We start from the raw sequence: 23,204 nt of genomic DNA, 5'->3' as shown, positions 1-23,204 counted from the left end.
GTCTGAGCAGGTTGCAACACGCAGACAGCTCTCAAGGCTGGCCGTCCAGGAGCTGGACCAGTGCCAAGAACCAGACTCTCCTGGGCAAACACCCGAGCCCACTCTTGTCTGATTTTCTCCAGGCACAGCGTTAGCAAGCCAGTGGTGGGAAGGCATAAAGCAGGACCTTGGGCCACTCGTGGGCCAGCGCGTCTATGCCGAGTGGGTGCTTGCCCTCCAGCAGGTAGAACCAGAGGGGGCAGTGAGTGGATTCACATGCCTGAATCTTTCCCATACGAGTCTGTGGTGGGTTATGGGAGGAAGTGATGTGATACAGAAGTGATGGAGACAGGAAGCACGTAGTTGGGGTTGGTTTTTTTTATTTTTAACTCCCACAAGAAACTGCCTCTGTTACCAGCTATGGTAAGCAGAGGCTTGAAATGAAAAACAAATAGTCCAAACAAAAGAAAAACACTGCCACAGGGTTTTCAATGATCCACAACAAGCAGGTGGCTCGGGCTCCCTCTTCAACACAACAGGACACGTAATTCCTGCAGCTTCCCAGGATCTCAGGGAAAATCCAGACTCGAAGGCAGCCGGTCTGGGAATCCTCAGTCTGGATATACGTGAAACAAACAAAAGAACAAAACTCACAGAGCTCACGCAGCACAACTGTCTCAGTCCAGGATAGGGAGACCAAATGGCAGAACCCCACAGCCTAAATAGTGCCGAGCCCCACCCCTGCAATCAGTGCACTGCCCCACCTCAGCCAATCGTCGAGCGCAGCACAGCTGATTGCAATAATGGGGCTCAACCATGAGGTCCTGCCCCAAGTTAAGATGGCCGCCCCCACTGTGGCTTCTGCCCCAACCATGACTCAGCCATTCTCCTGTGTCTCGGTCCTTCCTGCACAGCGCTGCCAGTAGTCGGGAGGGCAAATTACAAGAGGGACTCCTTTCACTCCTGTCACACATCCCCCCCCTAAGAGTGGAGCCGTAGGCACACTCGGCCAACCCTAAGTTCCCTAATTGACCCCCCTCCCTAGAGAAAAAATCAGCGTTTAGATGTTCCTTACCCGCACGATGTTTCACAACAAAGTTGAAGGGTTGCAGCGCCAGACTCCACCGAGTGATCCGCGCGTTTGTGTCCCTCATCGTGTGCAACCACTTCAGAGGAGCATGGTCCGTGACAAGAGTGAAAGGCCGACCCAGGAGGTAATAACGAAGAGAGTCCACAGCCCATTTAATGGCTAAGCACTCCTTCTCTATGACCGCGTAGTTCCGCTCCCTAGGGAGCAACTTCCTACTAAGGTACAGCACTGGGTGTTCCACGCCATCTACCTCCTGAGACAAGACAGCCCCCAGACCAACATCGGAAGCATCAGTCTGGAGGATGAATTCCCTGTTGAAATCCGGTGATATCAGCGCCGGGGCCTGGGAAAGAAGCTGTTTAATCAAGTCAAACGCCCCCTGACACTGACCTGTCCACTTTACCAAATTTGGGGCGCTCTTCTTGGTTAGGTCAGTCAAGGGGCTGACAATGGTGGCAAACTCGGGGATAAAGCGGCGATAATAGCCTGCCAGCCCCAAGAGCGACCTCACCTGAGCCTTGGTTCGTGGGTCCGGCGCATCCACCAAGGCCTGGACCTTGGTGGTCACCGGCCTCACACGTCCATTACCCATAATAAAACCGAGATATTGGGTCTCTTGGTGGCCAAACGCGCACTTACCCAGGTTGGCCGTTAGACCTGCCTCTCTCAGAGATTGTAGGACGGACGCTAGTCTAACAAGATGCTCCTCCCAGGTGGAGCTGAAAATAACCACGTCATCAATATATGCAGATGCATACTGATGATGGGGAGATAATACCCTGTCCATCAATCTCTGGAAAGTGGCCGGAGCTCCATGCAAACCGAAAGGCATGGTCTGGAAATGAAACAGACCATCCGGGGTAGCGAATGCGGTTTTCTCACGAGAACTGGACTCCAACGGGATCTGCCAATATCCCTTCGTCAGGTCCAAAGTCGACAAGTACCTCGCCTTACCCAGCCTGTCGAGGAGCTCGTCGACCCGGGGCATTGGATACGCATCAAACTTGGAGATGGCGTTCACCCGGCGGAAATCCACACAGAAGTGGGTGGTACCGTCCTTCTTAGGAACCATTACCACCGGACTGCACCACTCGCTCTGGGACGGTTGAATGACTCCAAGCTTGAGCATGTCCTCTACCTCCTGGCGCATCACACTCCTCCGACTTTCTGGGATCCGGTAAGGCCTTTGTCTCACTCGAACACCTGGCGGAGTAATAATAGCATGTTCAATGATATTCGTTCTACCGGGCACCTTCGAAAAAACATCCCTGAACTCCGCAATTAGCTGTCTCAGCTCCTTTTTCTGACGGGGAAGTAGTTGTTCCCCCATCGAAATCTCTGTTGTTTGCTCAGGTGACCCTGCCTCAGGACCAAAATCCTCCTCAGGTCTCTCACTAGTAACAAACAGGGCCTCTCTTTCTCTCCAGGGTTTCAACAAATTTACATGATAAATTTGGAGTGGTTTTCGGTGGTCAGGCTGCCTGATTTCATAATTGACCCTCCCTACCGCCCGAACCACCTCATAGGGGCCTTGCCACTTGGCAAACAACTTAGAATCCGAGGAGGGAAGGAGCAGCAGTACTTTGTCACCAGGTCGAATTATAGTTTGCTCACACCCGGAGTCCACTAAAGCATGGGTGCTCATCTTGCCTACCTTTACATTAATAATACAAGGTCCCTCCCGTCCCTTCCCCTGATACTCACCTGCTTCCGCTGAGGTAAAACGGGAGGCCACGTCACACTCCATAGCAGCCGGGCAGTACCTGGCAATATGCCCAGCCTCGTGGCACCGGAAGCAGATCAGGGGTGGCAAGGCTGTGGGAGACAGCTGCTTATCCCTTGCTCCCCCACCAGGGGGAGACGAGGAGGTTGCTTTGGCCCAGCTGGGAGCTAACCTTCGTCTCCACTTTGGAGGGGAGGCGCTCGGTGGGACCGATGGGGAGGCAGCCGCTGCTCTCGAGATCCCGGTCTTCTGGGTCGGGGCCGGAGTCGTCATCCGCGGTTTGGAGGGGGTCACTGCGGAGGATTCTGGGCTGGCCCGCAGAAGGGAGTCCTCGTAGGCCTCTGCGAGCTCAACGGCCTTCTCCATGGTCTCCGGGCTGTGTCTGGCGACCCAGGCCTGGGTGTCAGCTCCAACCACTGCCAAGAACTGGTCAATGGCCACAGACTCCGCCACAGCCTCGGCCCCTCTCTCGGCAGGCCGTAGCCATCTCGTCATGTGGTCCCAGAGCTGCTGGGCAACGATCCGGGGTCTCACTCCTTCTGGCCGTTGGTATTGCCGGAACCGGCGGCAGTGGGTCTCTGGGGTTATATTGAGACGCCGGAGAATGGCCTGTTTGACCTGCTCATAGTCCAGGGCAGCCTCATTGGAAAGCGCACGGTAGGCAGCCTGGGCTTCACCACACAGACACGGGGCCAGTTGTGCTGCCCACCACGTCTTAGGCCACCCCGAGACCGTGGCCACGCGCTCAAAGGTGGTCAAGAACGCCTCCGGGTCGTCCTCCGGTGTCATTTTCTGCAGCCTGATCTTCGGAGTGGGCTGTACTGCTGGCCCAGCTCCCACCATCGTCGGCGCCGTGACCAGCCCCTGGACCGCGGTACACATGGCTGTCAGTTGCTGCATCATGGCAGCCATGTGGGCTGTTCGCTCAGCATCCCGCTGAGCATCCCGCTCCTCACGTCTCCGCTCCTCACCATCCCTGCGCCGGTCCTGAGCCTCCAGCAGGGTGGCCACCACGTTTGGGTCCATCCTTTTTACCCCTCTTCTGACACCACGTGTGGTGGGTTATGGGAGGAAGTGATGTGATACAGAAGTGATGGAGACAGGAAGCACGTAGTTGGGGTTGGTTTTTTTTATTTTTAACTCCCACAAGAAACTGCCTCTGTTACCAGCTATGGTAAGCAGAGGCTTGAAATGAAAAACAAATAGTCCAAACAAAAGAAAAACACTGCCACAGGGTTTTCAATGATCCACAACAAGCAGGTGGCTCGGGCTCCCTCTTCAACACAACAGGACACGTAATTCCTGCAGCTTCCCAGCATCTCAGGGAAAATCCAGACTCGAAGGCAGCCGGTCTGGGAATCCTCAGTCTGGATATACGTGAAACAAACAAAAGAACAAAACTCACAGAGCTCACGCAGCACAACTGTCTCAGTCCAGGATAGGGAGACCAAATGGCAGAACCCCACAGCCTAAATAGTGCCGAGCCCCACCCCTGCAATCAGTGCACTGCCCCACCTCAGCCAATCGTCGAGCGCAGCACAGCTGATTGCAATAATGGGGCTCAACCATGAGGTCCTGCCCCAAGTTAAGATGGCCGCCCCCACTGTGGCTTCTGCCCCAACCATGACTCAGCCATTCTCCTGTGTCTCGGTCCTTCCTGCACAGCGCTGCCAGTAGTCGGGAGGGCAAATTACAAGAGGGACTCCTTTCACTCCTGTCACAGAGTCTCACAACCTCTTGAGAGGAGGTCCGCTGCCCAATTCATCGCCTCCGGCAGAGGTTTTCGTGGACCCCAGAGAAGAAGCTCGTGGGTGACACTATGCCATGTTGTCTCCGTTGTAGCCGCACAGAAAATTCTGCAGGGCCAGGTGAACTGCCCACAGTTTTAAAGGATTGATGTGGAGACCCTCCCATGGAAGTTTCCACACTCCCCGGCCGTTCCATACAGTGCCCAAGCCCAGGTTGGATGCGTCTATGAACTGTCTCCTCGTGGCGCCGCCCAAGTGCAGAAGAGCTGGGTGTTTCCACCATGAGAGAGTTTTCATAGAGTGATGAGACACAGAAAGCAGGCTGTTATTCCACTCCAGGTTGAAAAACCCTGCGATTCAACCAGGCCTGGAGAGGGTGCATGTGGAGAAGCTCCAGGGGAAGGATTTGGGAAGCTGCTGCCATGAGGCCCAGAAGTTTTTGGAAGGTGACAACCTTCGGTGCCACGTTGGGCAAGCTCCAAGCAGGCAGTTACAACTTAAATCGAGTTACAAAAACAAGTGTGACATTTGTACTGCTGTTTTATGTGAATTACTTAAAAACTGTTTTACACTTATTTATACAGTAAGTTCTTGATTTTTTTATGTCACATAAAAAAAAAATACATTCCCACTGTCCATGTTTGTTGCATGTGTCTTATTTGTATTTCTTTTTTTTAATCTTCATTGCATAATGTTCAAAACTTTACATTGTAATAAAATAAAATAAACTATTACAAAGGTGTGGTGATTGTTTTGGGTTTTTTTTATGGACCTGGAGTTGAAATACACCCTGACATAGATGTCTGTCTGGGAAGGTGTCAGTCGGCTTTTGAGAAGGTTCACGGAGAGCCCCAGTTGATGCAGATGACCAGTGACCAGCTCTGTGTGTAACGCTGCCTTTGTGGGTGACTCAGCACATATTGTCCTGTAGTCCAGATAATTGAGAACTCTAATGCCTTTGAATCTCAGCGGGGTCAGTGTAGTGTCCATGCAGTTGGAAAACGTGCAAGGCGCCAGGGAGTGGGCAAATGGCAGAACACAGAACTCATAAGCGGTTCCCTGAAAAGCAAACTGCAAGTACTTCCTGTGGCTGGGTCTTAAGGGGATTTGGAAATCGGCATCTTTGATGTCCACCCTGGTGACCCAGCCATCTGGCCTCACTGTCTGCAACAGCTGTTGCATTGTCAGCATCTTGAATTTCCATCGGCATAAGAACAGGTTGAGCTGTCTGAGGTTGAGGATCGGCCTGAGGCTGCCATCCTGTTTCAGCACCAGGAAGTACCAGCGAGGCAATGGAAGCCTCAACAGGCGAGAAGTGGACAAGGCCCAATTTCTCTGCATCGTGCACCCCATAAAGGTTGTCAATCACTCAAGAGACAGCAGGTTGCTGGGTGGCCCCATGAGGACCACCTCCTGCAAAAAGTCCAGGGGGACCCTGTCAAAGAGGGAACGCAGAGGCAGCGAGGGACAAGTTGTCTTCATAAGCCAGCTCAAACCAATGTGCAGCTGCCTTCACCCTGGGGGGAGGGCGTTGAAGCAGTGGGGCACTGCAATGGCTCTAACAAGAGAATAATCATACAGAGCTTATTCATTTGGCTACGAACCTGGTCTATGTCTATAGAGAACTTGGAAAAAAATTGATCAAAGTTAACTTCTATCTTAAAATATTTCATTATTTGTGATTAGCATTTTGTAAACAGTGTTTTTAAATGATAAGCAGTATGTCACAATAAATAATAATAAAAAAATATCTAGTCAAACTTTTGAGTGGTATCAAATTATATATTTATACAGTTGCACTTGTATGTGAACACAGAAGATTAATTTTAATGCAGCTAGTTTCCTTAAGAGGATTTTGTATGATGACATCAAGTTTTTTTTTTTTTTTTTGAAAGCATGGAAATAATACATTTGAATTTAACCTAGAAATAATAAAGAGTCTAACAATATCATTCTGTTTTAGTTCCTGAGACAGAGACCTGCGTAAATGGATGTGGCTTTAATGACCATAGCATGAATAATGTGCAGTAAGAAGCTCCAAAACAAAACAAATAGACAGAGTAAATTATATTAACAATGTTTAAGCCGTCAAAGGGAGATATTCTATTTGCAGCCTTCCCATTTTTGTTCTCAGCTTGTATCTGGAATGCAATGAATGAATTATTTTGCAAATATCAATTTTGGTAATAACACAGAGGGGACTGTCAGGGCTGGGTCATCACCACTTACACAACTGATTATAATTAGACTAAAATATAGGATGTATTTGTTTTCAAGGTTTTTTTGGTGTCATGTACAGATTAGAGATCTTAATTAGAGGTCGAACACCAGTATACATTTAAAACCCTCTGAAAAAAACCCAAAACATTCATCACACATTTGTAATAGTTAATTTATTTTATTACAATGTAAAGTTTTGAACATTATGCAATGAAGATAAAAAAAAATACAAATAAGACACATGCAACAAACATGGACAGTGGGAATGTATTTTTTTTTAATGTGACACCAAAAAAAATCAAGAACTTACTGTATAAATAAGTGTAAAACGGTTTTTAAGTAATTCACATAAAACAGCAGTACAAATGTCACACTTGTTTCTGTAACTCCTTTTAAGTTGTAGACTAGCCTACTCCCCACATCTTGTTTGACAGTTCAGGCAACTGAAGAAAATTATATACAGGGTTGTCACTACAGAACATTCAGTTACCAATTCCCTTTATTTTCATACTTTACGACCGTGGGATTAGGCAGCTGAATCTGTTGTTGTGACGTTGCTGTATTGGTTAGTAGTGAGAGGTAGGTCTCAGTTTGGCAAATAACTTGTACTGGTCAATATTCCCATCACTTCTAAACCAAAATGGGCTATTTGAAGATAAAAAGAAAAAAGTGTGACATTTACACTGCTTTCTACACAAATAAACATAATCCAGTCGAAAAGAAAACAACAGTAACTTTTCTGCTGATGAATTGAAAATGTGTTTGTAAATCCAGAGCCATTATTTTACCTGACAACAAGAGGCCTTGTCAGATGAAAGACTAGGCAAATAACCAAAGCAAGTAGCTTTAAATTACATTTTCAAAGTTTGTTTTTACAGTCTCCTTACATTTTCTTTATGAAAGTCTGCTATCATTCTAAGTGGTGCTTATTGATTTTTTTTTTATCTTCTTTTTGATATAATCTGTGTTAAGGTTCATGAACCTGAGTCTAAGAGCTGCTTTTCAGTTCTAGTTGCCTGTGTTGCTGTAGACATCTGTCTCTAGCTAAAAAAAAAAAAAGGTAAAAAAAGCTAATGTTACTTGATGCAACTTTAACCCAGGGGGTCTTCAGCAGTGACTAACAAAACGATGGTAAGTCCTACTCAGTGCAGACCTCTGGTAAATCTGTTGTTTGTTCATTTTAACGATCCCAGAGACTCTCCGACTCTCTTATTTGTTGTATTTCTTCATATAGAATGTCACTTGAGAATTATCCAGGTGTATGTATGTACTCGTCATTTGAAAGCTGCCTCAGGCTACAATGCGCACATCTCCCAGATTTCCATTACACGAGAGTAGATGTTAAAACTTCATGCTGATTTGAACTCGGCTCTCGCCAAGATAAGCACCAACTAAGACGTAGCTTTACAGTAAACTAATGTGATCCATTTGTGTCTCCATCCTTTTGCGCTTTCTTCCATATGATGATGTAGATATCCTTCTGTCTGGTGTTGATGGCTGAAGTGTAATGCTGGCTCCAGGGATCATCTTATTGCCTGTCTAGAGCATCAGCACACACAACGGCTGTGATGCTGGCTCCGGGGATCAACCACAGTGCGGTCTCCCCAGCGCATCAGCATGACAACCGTCTGGATTGAGCTAAGAAGGGTACATCTCTGGGTCTTCAAGTGGGCACCTTCCATCCTCGGTGTTTCGTCGACTAGCCCACGACACCTCAAGAGGGCTCGACGATGATTCTGGCGTCCCAGCATCACCCCCCTCTGTCCCCCACTCAACTCAGCCCAGCTTACTTACCCGTACATCAGCGTTTCTTTCTTTCTATTGTGCTTGAGATCCCCAGTCAGAATCTTTCCATCTCAACCACAGCCAGTTGCTGCTTCTCTCTGCTGCTTCAGATAAGTTCTTCACTGTGCGACGCAACTCTTGGCCACTGAATCCGACGTCTCTGAGAAACCGGGTTGTAGAGTGTGCCACAAATCCTTGACAACCCACCTCCATTGGGTAAACCCGGACTCTCCATCCTCGCTGTTCCGCTTCAGTGGCTAGTTGAGCATACCAAAGTTTCTTTCTCTCATACGCCTCATCTACAGCATCCTCCCATGGCACTGTTAACTCTACCAGGTGAACAAGGCGTGCTGATCCAGACCACAAGACAATATCTGGTCGAAGGTTAGTGGTGGCAATCTCAGGTGGAAAAATAAGCCGTTGACCAACATCTGCCAGCATTTTCCAGTCTCTAGCAGCTTCCAGTTGTCCTGGGCGAGGATTGGTTTTAACACCTTTTCTTTCCAGGATAAGGCATGGAAATAAGATATCAATAACATTGATGTATCTTCCTGTTTAAAAACAATTTCAGACCACTGCACCACCCAGTTTCAGCACCATTCAATATTGGCAAACCTACTGACTGTGTTCCTATCAGCACTGATTAACTTTAGAAATGGGAAACCAGCTATAACATAGTTATATAGCTTCAGTGACATAAGGAAATAAGTCATATAAAAATTATTTGTCAACTGGTCCATTGTGTTTAGTTGAGTTATTTTTCCTACACCTTCTTACAGGTATAAAATCCTGTTTTCACCTCTGCAAATTTGCTTTTCCTTAATGTTAACTTACTACACTCAGTTATATTCTACCCTCTCATCTAAAATAACCAATATAAAATGACCTGTCTTGCCTGAGTGTGATTTATTTTGATATTGTGCTTAACATTCCATGAATAAATACACTGAATGGAAAATATTATTTTATCCTCTTTGGGAAACAAACAAATGCAAATACAGGAGGAAAAAAACAGAATACATGTACATTTAAAATCAACATCAGCACAAAGATCAAGGCACAAAGCAATATTTAAAATGTAAAATGCCACTTCATGAGGTTGTACATATGACTCCATACAAAAGGACGCAATCTTTAAAATTACAGTAAATATATTTTAAAGACAGAAATACACCACGTGTACAGTACTTCAAATATAACAATATATTACCTTTACTTTTGAGTGCATGTTTTTTTATTTATTTATGTATTTCAGAGTAAGCTCAGCTTATACTCTATGGCACTGTGCAATGTTATTGTATTCTTGTTACTGCTGTTTATATTGTTTTAGTACAAGGAACTTTAACTATATAATGTATCACTACATATGCTTTGCTTTGAGTAAGGAGAAGCATTACTTGAGAGTAAGACAGTGTGTCTATGTATACACTGTACAGAAAGATCACCAGAACATCTTCATTCACAATATATGTAATCATTTGGTCAAATATAATATAATACCGTTTAAGGTAACTATGAAATGTGTGTTGTAATTCAGTGCTTAAATGTTATAATGTAATTCAGAATTGAAGTTACCAGTCAAAGATACACACAAGAACAATGGAAAACAGAAATACAAACAGAAAAAAACTATATAGACAGCTACTATATTTGCTATATTTTTTAGACCCTCTACTGTACATCTGCTTGGTAAATCCTCTTTTAAGACACATCATGAATTATTTTATCAAAAGTTCTTAACAGTAATATAACAATTATAACAATATTTTGGTTCAACCAACATTTTTGTGCCATTAAACAAAAAGTGCAAACAAAATAAAATGCCTTCACACCAATGTTACTTAGAAAGTATAGAGAGAACGTGACCTCATTTTCCTTGGGCCATGTATTGATTGCAATTTGATGTGCACTTCAGATCAGTAAGATACAGTACATCACTTCCAGTGCCGCTAAAATGAAATCCTTTGCACATCTATCACATTTATATTAAAGCCAGCCTCATGAAAATGTAAATGTTTCAACCAGTTCAAAAAGTAATTTGAATCCTGTCAACAGAAACATAATTGATCGTTTTTTTTTTCTATTGCTGAAAAAAATTACTTTTAGCTGGTAGTACTTTAATATGATACAGTAACAGCCAGTGGCAGCTTACTTCCTTTATGGGCAACTTAAAACAGCTAAGTAACTGGTGGCTAAGCATTAGAGATCTGAATAAATTAAAACTCTCCATCATATTCTACATTCACTGTGCACCAAGAGCATTGATCACTCTATAGCTTTGTAAACCAAATCTTGCATTGTGTCCATCAACGAACAAAATAACCATGCCATAAATTTGAACTATCTTGAGCTTTTAAGCTGTACAGGATTTCTAACTTAATAGTTACGATACTGTACAAATATAATATATATATATATATATATATATATATATATATATATATATATATTTTTTTTTTTTTTTTTTTTCATATGACACTTATGAAGGATAACATACAGTACAGTAATTACATATTATTTATGTTCAATGGTTCAAATAAATATCACATTTAAAATGCATTCCTTGGTAATACGCTGGATGTTCTTATTAACATCTTTTCTTTCTGAAAATGTCTTAGTTTTTTGGGGAACTGAAGTTAAATACAGCCAATAGGACATTAAATAACAAAAATATATTGCACAGCTTATATTTTTACTGCAACAACACAGGCTCCAGCCCTTCCCTGGCACAACGGTGCAACCTGCAAAAGAACACATTGATATCGATAAATGAAACTGTATTGACACTATATTGTACAACATTAAATAGTATTTCACTCTCATTAGTAAAACCGGGTTATGGTCCAGTGAACCCAATGCCATTGCACAAACAAATTAAGTACATTATTTCAGAATAGTACAGCTAAGTCATTGTTTTATTGAACCAATATTAGACTGCAGTCATTAGCTCCAGTGAGAAGGTATATTCTAAATCAAAAAGCCCTGCGTGTGAATAGGGGGCAGGACAAAGTCCTGGTGATTTAAATTTAATGTGTTTATTATTTAAAAGGAAATGTATTGTTTATTGTTGAAAGAGTGAATGTGTTATGATTTATTTTGTGTTTAGCTAAAAACACAATGTATTAATATGATTTAAAAAGGTATGGTTTTGTGTTTAAAAAGACAAAGTGTTTTGTTTGTTACTGTGTGGCAGCGTGGGTGGGGTTAAAAGCCCATCCACTAAACTCATGCAGAATCTGGAGATGTATAAAAACCCTGCAGCTTTCGTGTTCAGGGGAGTGTTTAAGGGGAGAGAATGAGAGCAAGCGGAGAAAATAGAAATAAAAAACAAAACTAAAAGTAAAAAGAACAGTAAGCAATTGCTACTCGTGCTGGGCAAACCAGTACAGTTTTTGTTAGATCTTTTATTTTGCTCTCTGTATTTATTTTTGTTAATAAAAATGGCGTAGGAACGCGCCTTTCACCCGAGTACCTGCCTGTGTGTTGTTTCTATCAGCTGTCTGGTCAGGGGATGTCAACCCTCAGCTGCCTTGTCACAGGTACAAATTAAAAATGACTTCTAGGATCATTGATAAGTATTACTGAATATTTACATTGATTTATAATAGAACATATTTATTTATTTAAGAGGTTGCATGTAAAAATGTTCAATAAGAGATTTACCAATAGCATGTTTTAGGTAAAATTAATCTGCCTTATTTTCACTAGCATTAGAACCATGAACTTCGCTACTTTTCAGTTAAAGATTAAGCCAGTTTATATCAGTTCAATTTAAATTATGGTGTTGTATTCCATTTTGCGGCTTTTAAAAAAAGTACCAAATAAACCAAAAAACAATACCTGATAAATAAAACAATTTTTTGTATTTAATGCAGTTTTAGAATGTAACTGCATGCGCTTTTAATATTTTATTTTGTACTTTTTGAAAACTTCTGTAAGGACAACAGCACCTTTTTATTTGCAGTACTGCTATATTCATCTAAAATGTACAACAGTTTACACACCCATAACTCACCCATAACACCCTGAATTGTTACGATTTAATCTTTCCATCCACTCTTCACTTAACTACCATGGCATTTCCAGCTAAATCCAACAAAGTGGCATCATGGACATACAGTACTGTCCATTTCAACTGGAAAGACTTTGGAGAAACTGAGAATAAAAACTAGGGTCCAACCTGTGTCCACTCATTGGTCTGAGGATCATAGGCTTCAACAGTATTTAGATATACTTGTCGATCATATCCACCAACGGCGTACAGTCGATCACCCAACAGACACACTCCCACTGCATCTCTGCTGATGCTCATAGGGGCTACTGCTGTCCACATGTCAGTTTTGGGGTCATATCTGTAAAAGAATAAAAGCAAAAGAAATGTTTACTTCAATACTATTATTATTATTATTATTATTATTATTATTATTATTATTATTATTATTATTATTATTATTACACAGAAAAGATTAACCACTGAGCAGAGAATTTACATTAGGATCAAAGTAGGTATGATTTCCACATTTCACATTGTAGATATCACATTGTTAGATGACTAATCCCTTTATTCCACCTTGCCACTTTTTGGTCAGATAATTTTTGGACACAAATGTATTCAAGCATAAATGGCAACACTTCTAGATAATTAAAAGCAGAATATTTATCCAATTAAATAGAATTTTTAAACAGCGGATTCAAATTCCTTACCATTAAGAACAAGTAATTGGAGTCTGAATTCATCAGGTGCAAGTTACTGAATGACTGGTCATAGATACTACCGTACCTCTCCACACAGTCAGAAAGCCTTGATGTCAAGCTGGAAGCTGGTGCATCATGACCACCAATAGCATAAAGAAATCCATTCCAGGTGGCTACTCCTACGCCCCCTCTCCTATTTACCATCTGTGCACAGGGGATCCATTTGTTTGTGTGGGGATCAAAACACTCCACAGTCTTGAGACAAGAGCTCCCATCGCGACCACCAACAGCGTACACCCTAAAATAAAAAGAGGTTTGGCATCTTAATTGAGGATTTGCCATTCACAGCTCATATTCTTTTCCATTAATTAAAATGAAGTTCTGTATGAGCTGTTTTTAACATTTCTACTTGATATAGATACACTGATATAGTTTTCCTTACTCTTGGGATCACTAAAATTAAATACAAAAACCACTACTAAATAATTTGCTTTGGGATCAATTTAAATTTTCTGAAAAGAAGCATCAAAACAATTGAATTTGTTTTATAGTCAAGGTTGTTGTACTGTTTGGTGGAAAAAGGAAATTGCTACATGAAAAATTTTATAAAAAAACGTTCTCAAATGCAACTCTTTTCTATCAAAACCTTGACAGCCAAATAAAGAGCTGTGCGTGTGAACAAAGAAACTCCTTGTCTTTCACCTGAACAATGGTATAAACTTATCCCCTTCATTATAACTTACTTTCCATTAAGCACGGCCACCCCAACAGTACTTCTTGGTGTAGACATGCTGGCCACAAAACTCCACTGGCGAGCCTGTGGGTCCCACCTCTCCACTGTGTTCAGGTAACTCCAGCCATCATGCCCTCCTACAGCATACATGGGAGCCCCCAATACAGCCACACCTGAAAATGAAACACTGCTAACCTAATGGACACAATGGGCTGGTCTTTTGTAATAAAAATAGCTAAATATCAACTGAAAGTAATTACAAAAATAAACAGAATGATATGCAAACCTTAATTAAAATCTAATGTACATCTAATCTATATACGATCCTAGATCACATACCAATCACACCACAAGCTCAGAATAATGCTATTACAAACTAGCATACATTTCCAGACATAAAAGGTAGAAATAATCTATGCTATACCATTACAATTCAGTTTTTATAGGCTTCAATGAAAATTACTGCACTAGAATTTATCAGTCCATTAGTCGTATTTGCTATATCATAACCTGATTAGGAGCAATATCTTGCGTTATCTTACTACTTAATAATGTACATCTCGCATACCAAGTCCATGTCTGTGTGTCGACATAGGTGGCATCACACTCCAAGTTTTGGTCTTTGGATTGTAGCACGCCACTGTGTTGAGTGTTTTCAGTCCATCTCGCCCACCAACAACATACAGCTTTTCTTCCAACACTGCCACTCCAAACTGCAGCCGCCGCCCGTTCATGTTTGCCGCATGAGTCCACGTATTAGTGCGAAGGTCGTACTTTTCAATACTTGTAGCACCTACAAGTGTATCAGGGACACATAACTACTCAGTAGCAAAATTAAAATCCTGTCTCATTTCTGATCCATGCATTCATTCTGTTACTGTAACATTCAATGTCAGTTCAGGTGTCCAGAAAAAAATAGCATAACTCTTCCAAAACAAAACCGAGGAAAACCCAAGTTTTTGCACTACTTAGGGTTTTAATTAGATAAAATCAACCCTCTTCAAAATGTAAAAACTTTTTTTTTTTTTTACACTATTCATAATGGAAAAAGGAAGGCTCTTTAACTATAACATTTCCACCTCACTTTATTTGCCTTAAAGAAATATTTGCCTTATAGATGATATTCAAAGTAAATACAATGAGAAGCAATCTTTTTATTCATGCAGCATTGTGAGCTGTGGTACCATTGGTTTTATGAAATAAAGATTGGCTACCTTTAGTTGCATCCACGCCTCCAACTGCAAACATCACCCCCACGGTAGATTTCCTGGGCTTAGTCCTGAGGCTCTGCAGCATGGGCCTGCGCTCTGGTAGCAGATGGTATTTCATGGCCTCCATGATGAGTTTATGACACTCAATGTCATCCCTGAATAGGCTGTTGTTCTCCATGTCTGCCAGAAACTAACACAGAAAAAATGCATTCATCTCCCACACATGCTTTATCAATGTTTTTTTTTTTTATCATCAAACAATCGGGATGACAAATGAAGAGCACCATGATCAAATTCTTTGACATGAAGACAATAAAATAATCCAAATTAAAAGGATTACTATAATTCCCATTATATTTAACAGTGTATATATATATATGATGCGCCCGCATTAGTCTTTCCTGCCGATGCACAAATAGAGGTCTGTACATAGGGAAGAAGTGGATGAGGATGTCTGCTGGAAAGAAAGCTCTAGATAAGAAAGCAATAGATGCACGATTCCTTTCCTGCAAACCCACTGCACGGGACTGAAGGAATTCTTCCCATACAAGACTTAATCTAGCCAGTGTTTGTCTGTGTCTTCTCCATCCATCCATTTTTGTCGCAACTACGTTGTAAGTAGGCCTATGATTTTATATACCCTTATAACTAATTAGCAAATACACACAAATTATGTATTTATTATATTAACAGCGTTTGTGTAAGTTTCCACATTTTCTGCATAATTAATTTTAATATTTCAACCAAGTACCTGTGATTGAAACCAACACATCATGAGTTGTTTTTAATATATTTGTTCCACATTCACGTATATTTGTGATTATTGAACGCATAATACTTCTGTTTAGCACATTAACAGTTACGCAGTTGGCTAATATATGGGTGTGTGAAAGGACATCAGTAGCCTAAGAAGCATAAGAAAAGCAGTAATGGGATTTGGTGAGTGCTGTCGGTTTTTGTACACATGCTACTTCTACCATTTATAGAACAACTAATTCTAAACAATAATAGTAATAACTATTATTATTGTTTTCTTCTTCTTGGCAGCATGAACCGTTTTTAGATGGGGGTAACCTTCTCTTCATCTCTGCCTAGCGCGTAAAGCCTCATGTAAACCCCTATGCATTATTTGAACGATATCCTTTATCACGCAGCATCTCTTTTAAGCGCGTTTGGTGATATTTAAATAAACACTCCCAATGTTTTATTACTAATGAGGTAATTTGCATTTGGACGACTAAATTCTCTCTCTAAAATAAACTCTCATGTAAACGTGGAAGCAGAACTGTCATGACCAAAAAAGCGCGGGAGATCTGTTGTCACGCGTTTCAGTTTTTGCTTGTATACTGCCCCTCTGTCAATGACAGGCCACGAACTGGGAGACCAAGAGTCACAACACCTGCCCAAGATCGACAGATCATTTTGCAGCATCTTTGTGATGTCAGTTGTTAATCAGCACAATACAAAGTCACTGCACCTACTCTAAAACAGAGTTTAAGTAATACGTTTCTTTTGATGCTCAGTATATATATATATATATATATATATATATATATATATATATATATATATATATATATATATATATATGGTATAAAAAGCTATACAAATGTACAGTAATTTACATTGAAGCCTATATAAAAAGGATTTGTAATGTCATAGTATAGCTTTTGTCTGGAAATGTATGCTAGAGTTGGGTGCTGAGTTAATAGCATTATTCAAGTGAGCAGTGCTTGTGGTAATTTGTTGTCATTTATGATCGTACATATAATATTATATTTGTACTTTATCTGTCACACACACACACAAACACACACACACACACACACACACACACACACACACATATATATATATATATATATATATATATATATATATATATATTAAATACAACATTCTAGTTAAGGACAGAAAGGCTGGCCTATTTGTTGTAGTTAGTAAAATTATTTTTGGCAGTAAAAAAAAACTACAACTGAAATTGAAGAAGGAATCTATGAAAAAGTTCTAGAAGTTTATGTTGACTCAGCAATGTCTTCATCTACACAATGTGGGGAAGCTATAAAAAGGCCAACAAAATGCTTGGATATATAGTGAAAAGTGTTGAATTTAAATCAAGGAAAGTAATGTTAAGTAACTTTAGAATGCATTAGTAAGACCTCATCTAGAATATTGTATTCAGTTCTGGTCATCTCGCTACAAAAAGGATATTGCTACTCTAGAAAGAGTGCAAAGAAGAGCGACTAGAATTATTCCTGGTTTAAAATACCAGGCGATCCGATTTAAGCATTTGAAATTCTAAAAGGTATTGACATTGTCGACCCAGGGGACTTTTTCGACCTGAAAAAAGAAACAAGGACCAGGGGTCACAAATGGAGATTAGATAAAGAGGCACTCAGAACAGAAAATAGGAGGCACTTTTTTACACAGAGAATTGTGAGGGTCTGGAATCAATTCCCCAGTAATGTTGTTGAAGCTGACACCCTGGGATCCTTCAAGAAGCTGCTTGATGAGATTCTGGGATCAATACGCTACTAACAACCAAACAAGCAAGATGCATCAAATGATCTCCTCTCTTCTGTAACCTTTCTTATGTTCTTATGGTATTATCTATTAAGGTATATGCTTTCAATTACTATAAATCTTTGCCAGTTCTCATGCAAAAGTTGATTCGCTGTTCTCTAAATCCCACTCAGAATATATGATGGCTGATTATGATTATGATTACACTACTTAGTTGCACACATAATTTATACCTGACATTTGAATTCATCTATGGTAAGATTTTTATGTGTAGAAACCATATCCTTCAGAAACTACAGTACTTATAAAAAAGGCAACAATACCCTTTACCTTAAATGGCCACATAATTCACTATAAACTAGTCAGGTTTTCAGAAAATACAACTTCAGGAGGCATTTCTTGTTAAAAGTTGGTAAAAAAAAGTCTTTCTAAAACAATTTAGGTGTGTTGAATCCAAATATGATTGTTACCAAGCTGTACATAGATTATTAATGCCTCTGCAAAGCAGACAAAATAACAGTATTTTTTTTCAATATATCTTTGTTTTGTACAAGCTAAGTAAATAAGATGTATTAACATGTTTGAATGATGTCAAAATGTTGTGCACAACTTTATTGTTACATGTATACATTTATTTAGTCCTTCAAGGGGTAAAAGAGATATTTTATTGTAGTGTATAACCATAAAAGACACTACATAGCTCGCATAATTTTAAACCAAAATTGCACAACTCTCAGAACTTATAGTAAAATCTGACATGACACATCTTCAAACAACTATTTGACAGCACTTCTATAACTTACTATTAATTGTCAGGTACACAGCCTTGTTCAAGCTCTACATTTGCAAGCGGAAGAGCAGACAAGCTGTGCTGTCCTGCACTTGCATCTCTGACTCCTGCATCCAGTTCTGCAGTGACAGACTATTGCCTCAATGCAATCTGGTACGGGTGGCAGTGACATAAGCTGAGGCAACACATATCCTTCTTCATTTTTCCATCCCATGGCAGTTGGGGAAGGAAGCACTGGATTTAAGCGGTGAGACTGTCTCCAAACTAAGGCCTGATAATGAGACCCCTGTATGTGTAACCCTTGTTGGGGATAGAGCTTGTGATGACCTCAAGCATGTAAACAAAATAGCACGTGCTTTGTCCATGCTGTGGATCTCTGACAGGCCATATAATTTACAAATAAACTCCTCTGCACTCTTCACCTTTTCTGGGGTAAGGTCATTTTCACCAAGGTGCATCAGAAGGTGATGGTGCTTCTTAAACACCTTCAGTCCTGTCTTCTGGCTGTGACCAGCAATGTAAGACGTTGTATCACAACCAGTCAGTGCATGAAATGGAAGCAGCGGGTGTAAATTGTAATTTTTCACAAATATCATGAATAGGAAAGTACTTGGGTTTCTTTGATGTGCCAGCTTTCATCCAAAGCTGTGTACATGTCATTTTCTTAAAGTGAGCCAGGAAACAAATAAGCACACAGTGACTGTATCACTGTGGACACCGTGTAAAATAATTCTAGTCTGCTTCATCCTGATGAGCACTTAGCTGACTGGTGTCAACCATTTCTGCTGAGGACCACATTTCAGCTTCATCTTCAAAGCCACAAGCCAGAATTAGCATTTTGTCATGTGGTGCTTGTGCAATGAGCTGCTCTGATAAAAACTTTTTTTTCAGGTAGTGCAATGAAATCCTTCCAATTACTTGGGAGAGGCACATCCCTACCTTCCACCACGCTCCTGATGGGTCTTGTACCTCTGGATCGCTTTTGCCTTGTTCCACACTTAGTCAATTCTGTGTAGTATCTATCAAAGACCACATCAATTCTGTGGAAGTCTGTGCCCATCCTAAGAATGGTTTGTATGAATATATCGGCCAGGTCTCCAAATGTCTTAGCTCCAGGTGGCTTTCCAGTGGCTTGCATCAAAGCCTGTGCATCCATCACAAGACAGTTAATGCCTGCACGGGTCACTGATGGTGGACAGTGAACATCAGCGGTCAGCGCATCTGCCAGTACTGCTTTCATCCCTGTCCATAGACTGCCATTAGTCTGTGCTAACACCAAAACCACAGGCATTAACTCATGCTTCATGATGTGCTGCAAATTAACAGTCCTGCCAGCTTCATATGCTGTAATAAGTCATTGGAGAATGTTTCTGTCCACCTTGATGATTGTGGACATTCCTTTGAATTCATAACCAACTTCATAAAGGTTGGAGAAAGTTAGAGCTTTATTTTTTGGCAGTGGATCATGAAAGTGCATGTGGCCAGGCTCCCCCTCTTTTGTCACAAGCCGTTTCTCAACTCAGCTTTCCAGCTGCTTTTGGCCTAAGGTTTTTGCATTCAGCAGAGCATCTTGGATGGCTTCAGTAGCCAGATCTTTAGTTGCAATACTTTGCAATGAAAGAGGAGGCTCCTCCGCAGAGAATACTTTAAACCTTTGAAAGGTTCTTGCAAGTGAATTCTCATCATCATTATCATGTTGTCTCCTTGCCTTTCCTGACTCAGTGTGCACAAGTTGATCTTCCAAGCCAACATGAAACATTGTCCTGATGTCTGCTACAATATGGGCTCTTAGGTTGAAGGCAAAGCCCATCTGCTAAGAGCTGAGCAAGTCCTTGTGATGCCTACAATTCCACCTCCTTTCTTTCCAGTGCCATTAACCACTCTTGATTCTGATCTAGGTTAACATGGTTAAACTTTTGATTAGATCTCTTTACAACAAAGTTTCCTCGCTGAAACTCTTCAAGCACTGCAGCTGGTAGTTGATGCATTTCAGCTATGTATATTGCACCCCACCTTGCGTAGTTAGTGTGATCATATCTCATGAAGAATGACAACATTGAAAGTTCACACTGCCTTCAGCTTTGCATGTCACAAATGCAGAGATATGTGTTTGAAATCTCTGTGGAATAAAAAGAGCCACAATATCATAAGAATTTGGCTGTGTAGCACCCGTGCTTATTAGTTAAGTGTTGTTGACACGCAACCCAGCCGCATAAAGGAGCTGTTTTATTGAACTTTAACTGTCTGTGTGTGTTATTATTGCATTGCATCAACTACACCTGTGTACTACCAACCACATGTTCACAGTCTTTCAGGGCTGCCAGTAAATCAATTTGCTCTGTGACAGTCAGCGTCTTACTCAATGTAGACCACAGGGTAATCCAATTTAACATTTTAATCCACACCAAAGGATTACCTAAAAAAGACCTGTTGGTCTGAACAGTGCCTTGTGGCTCTGTAGGACTGTTCTTTCAACTTCAGTATAATCATTGTGAAAGAAAAAGGGCTGATTCTGATAGGATCATAAACCACAATATCTTCACATGGATTCTGTTTAAAAACTTTAAAGCCAGAGTACAACAATGTAAAATTCTATACTAAAATACTATTCCTTTGGGGACTGCCCCTATCCTTGACACCTTCTTGCCTCTCTGTGAACTGAACTTCTGATAAAGGTTTGATTTAGTACCCGATACACTGTACAATTCCTGCTTCCATGTGTAACACACTGCTCTTAAGGTTTTCTTTAAAGATTCTCCATTAGCAATTTTAGTACCCTGGTAACTTTGCCTTATTTCCCGTCCTCTCTTCTCATACTTTTTTTCTGTCCTTCTCATCCAGTCACACTGTTTTACTTTGTCACTGACATTCTCAATAATCAACTGGACACCCGGGTCAGTCTGTTGCTACGCTGTTTGGAATGTAGATATAACACTGATATTCTTGTCAGGTCTCAATTTGCTAGCCACAACAGTTAATGTCCACCCTTTCTTCAAACTCTTTGTCACGATTTCCGCCTACAGTATGTACGTTTTTGTCATAAAATAAGAGTCAAATCCATCCAGGGAGATGAAAAGACCTCAAGAACCAGAATTCAAAAAAGGTTAAAGTCAATGCATGGTAATATCTAAAAACCATGCACAAATTATGTTCCCTACTGATCTTTATCAGCCAATTATTGAATGCTTGCTTCACATAGAAATGCTTTTCATTTCTGGAAGTACCGCAGCTCTCTATGCTTGTATCCAATAACATTTCCAGCTCATTGTCTCATAGTAAATGATTTTGCTGCCTGTGAGGCAATCAGAATTTGACAATGAAATCATAAAAAATCTATTCAGTTATAGGAACAACACATTACACATAACTTATGCTGCAAAATGAAATGGAGTGTTTGCTATTTACTTAGCATTCAGAGACGTATGAGTGAGTATGTGCCTGTGTAGGGGTTATTGTGGGAAATGAACACAATAATTTACATTTAGATAACTTCCTTTAACGCTAGACTACTTTGTAGAGTGCAGAGATTGAATTTTTTCTTTATCTGTGCCCAAACTAAACGGTTTACCCTCTTCTTTAACCCACAGTTATTTCCATCCACAGACTGTACTCTGTATTTATTTAAAAAAAGCACATTTAGCATAGTTTTTAAATACTAGTCTCCTTCAAGAAAAATAAAAATGATTTGCTTTTAATCTTAATTCTTTCAGAATTAGTGCTACACACTAGGTCAAAAGAAACCAATACTACTAATAATAATTTAAGTCTTCACTGCTTCTTAGGAGGACTAAAAAGCAAATCTTCAATTTGAATTTACCTGTGGAGCCAACAGGGGTAGTCTGATGAAAGGCAGGAGTTTGCTGAGCTCTTCCTGCCTGCTTTCCATTTCGTGCCGCACCCAGCTCAGCAGGGCATTCAGAATGGTCTCTTCACTGGGAATGTTCATATCGTCAGATCCCAGCAATTTCACAATCTCGCTGGCCGGCAGCAAGAGGAACTCCTGGTTTTTTATCACTTCCAAGAAATTCTCCTGTGGAAAGCGAGAGTGAAAGTACTATTTGACAAAGACATGCAAGAGGTGCACATACGCCTTTTACAGTACAAGTCAACTATTTTCTACATTATTTTTTTTTAATAATTACAAGTACTGTACACAAAGGCAGTAATTTTTATGTTTTGCCAAATTAATAAAGTTGGTATTCAGAAAATATTTCTTGGGTGTTGATAAAGACCCCAACAACAATTATAACAGGCCATGAATAACAAACTTAAACAGTTTATGAATAAGCTGAATCTAAGATAAAGCAAGCAGGGCACCACCTGTCTAATTACTGTATGTGCTTTATACTGTATCTATTATAATGACCACCTGTTTGTACCTTGACATTCTTAGCATGTACAGTTTTGAGTTAACTGTATTCATTTTGCCCCTTCATATCTAATTGCAAAAACTAAAAAATACAGCAACACATTTGTCTTATTTGTATAATCATAACTGGGTGCTGATACTGACAAAAGCCTTCAAGCTATTTTTAGTATGTGAATAATACACAGTGGTTATTTACACATCACCTATATATTTTTTTTAATGTGGTGATTTGTGAAAGATGTGTCTTGGAACACTACAGTCAGAAAGCCTCTATTTATCCATAGTAGTAATATAAGTTTTTACATGCAATGTCTATTTCAGTTAGTTATGCTTTTACG

The 23,204-nt window shown here is 40.7% G+C and overlaps 1 protein-coding gene across 2 annotated transcripts in view; it reads right to left on the bottom strand.

The window, feature by feature from the left end:
* Positions 1-11,046: 11,046 nt before the first annotated feature.
* LOC117421452 (kelch-like protein 5) overlaps positions 11,047-23,204 on the bottom strand; it is a 33,387-nt gene continuing 21,229 nt past the window's right edge. The window contains exons 5-11 of one of the 2 annotated variants that reach the window (XM_034035913.3): positions 22,315-22,527; positions 15,188-15,374; positions 14,542-14,766; positions 13,984-14,146; positions 13,326-13,538; positions 12,726-12,897; positions 11,047-11,286 (exon numbers count right to left, since the gene is read on the bottom strand). In XM_034035913.3, coding sequence (XP_033891804.3) covers positions 11,230-11,286; positions 12,726-12,897; positions 13,326-13,538; positions 13,984-14,146; positions 14,542-14,766; positions 15,188-15,374; positions 22,315-22,527 — 1,230 coding nt within the window. In that variant the 3' untranslated portion in view covers positions 11,047-11,229. Of the gene's footprint in view, positions 11,287-12,725; positions 12,898-13,249; positions 13,539-13,983; positions 14,147-14,541; positions 14,767-15,187; positions 15,375-22,314; positions 22,528-23,204 lie in introns of those variants that run through there. The other variant, XM_034035915.3, reaches the window with a different exon arrangement.

The sequence above is a fragment of the Acipenser ruthenus genome, chromosome 1 (genome assembly GCF_902713425.1).
Source record: "Acipenser ruthenus chromosome 1, fAciRut3.2 maternal haplotype, whole genome shotgun sequence".
NCBI lineage: Eukaryota > Metazoa > Chordata > Actinopteri > Acipenseriformes > Acipenseridae > Acipenser > Acipenser ruthenus.
Note: the sequence above shows the minus strand (reverse complement) of the source record. Positions and strands in the feature narration are given on the sequence as shown.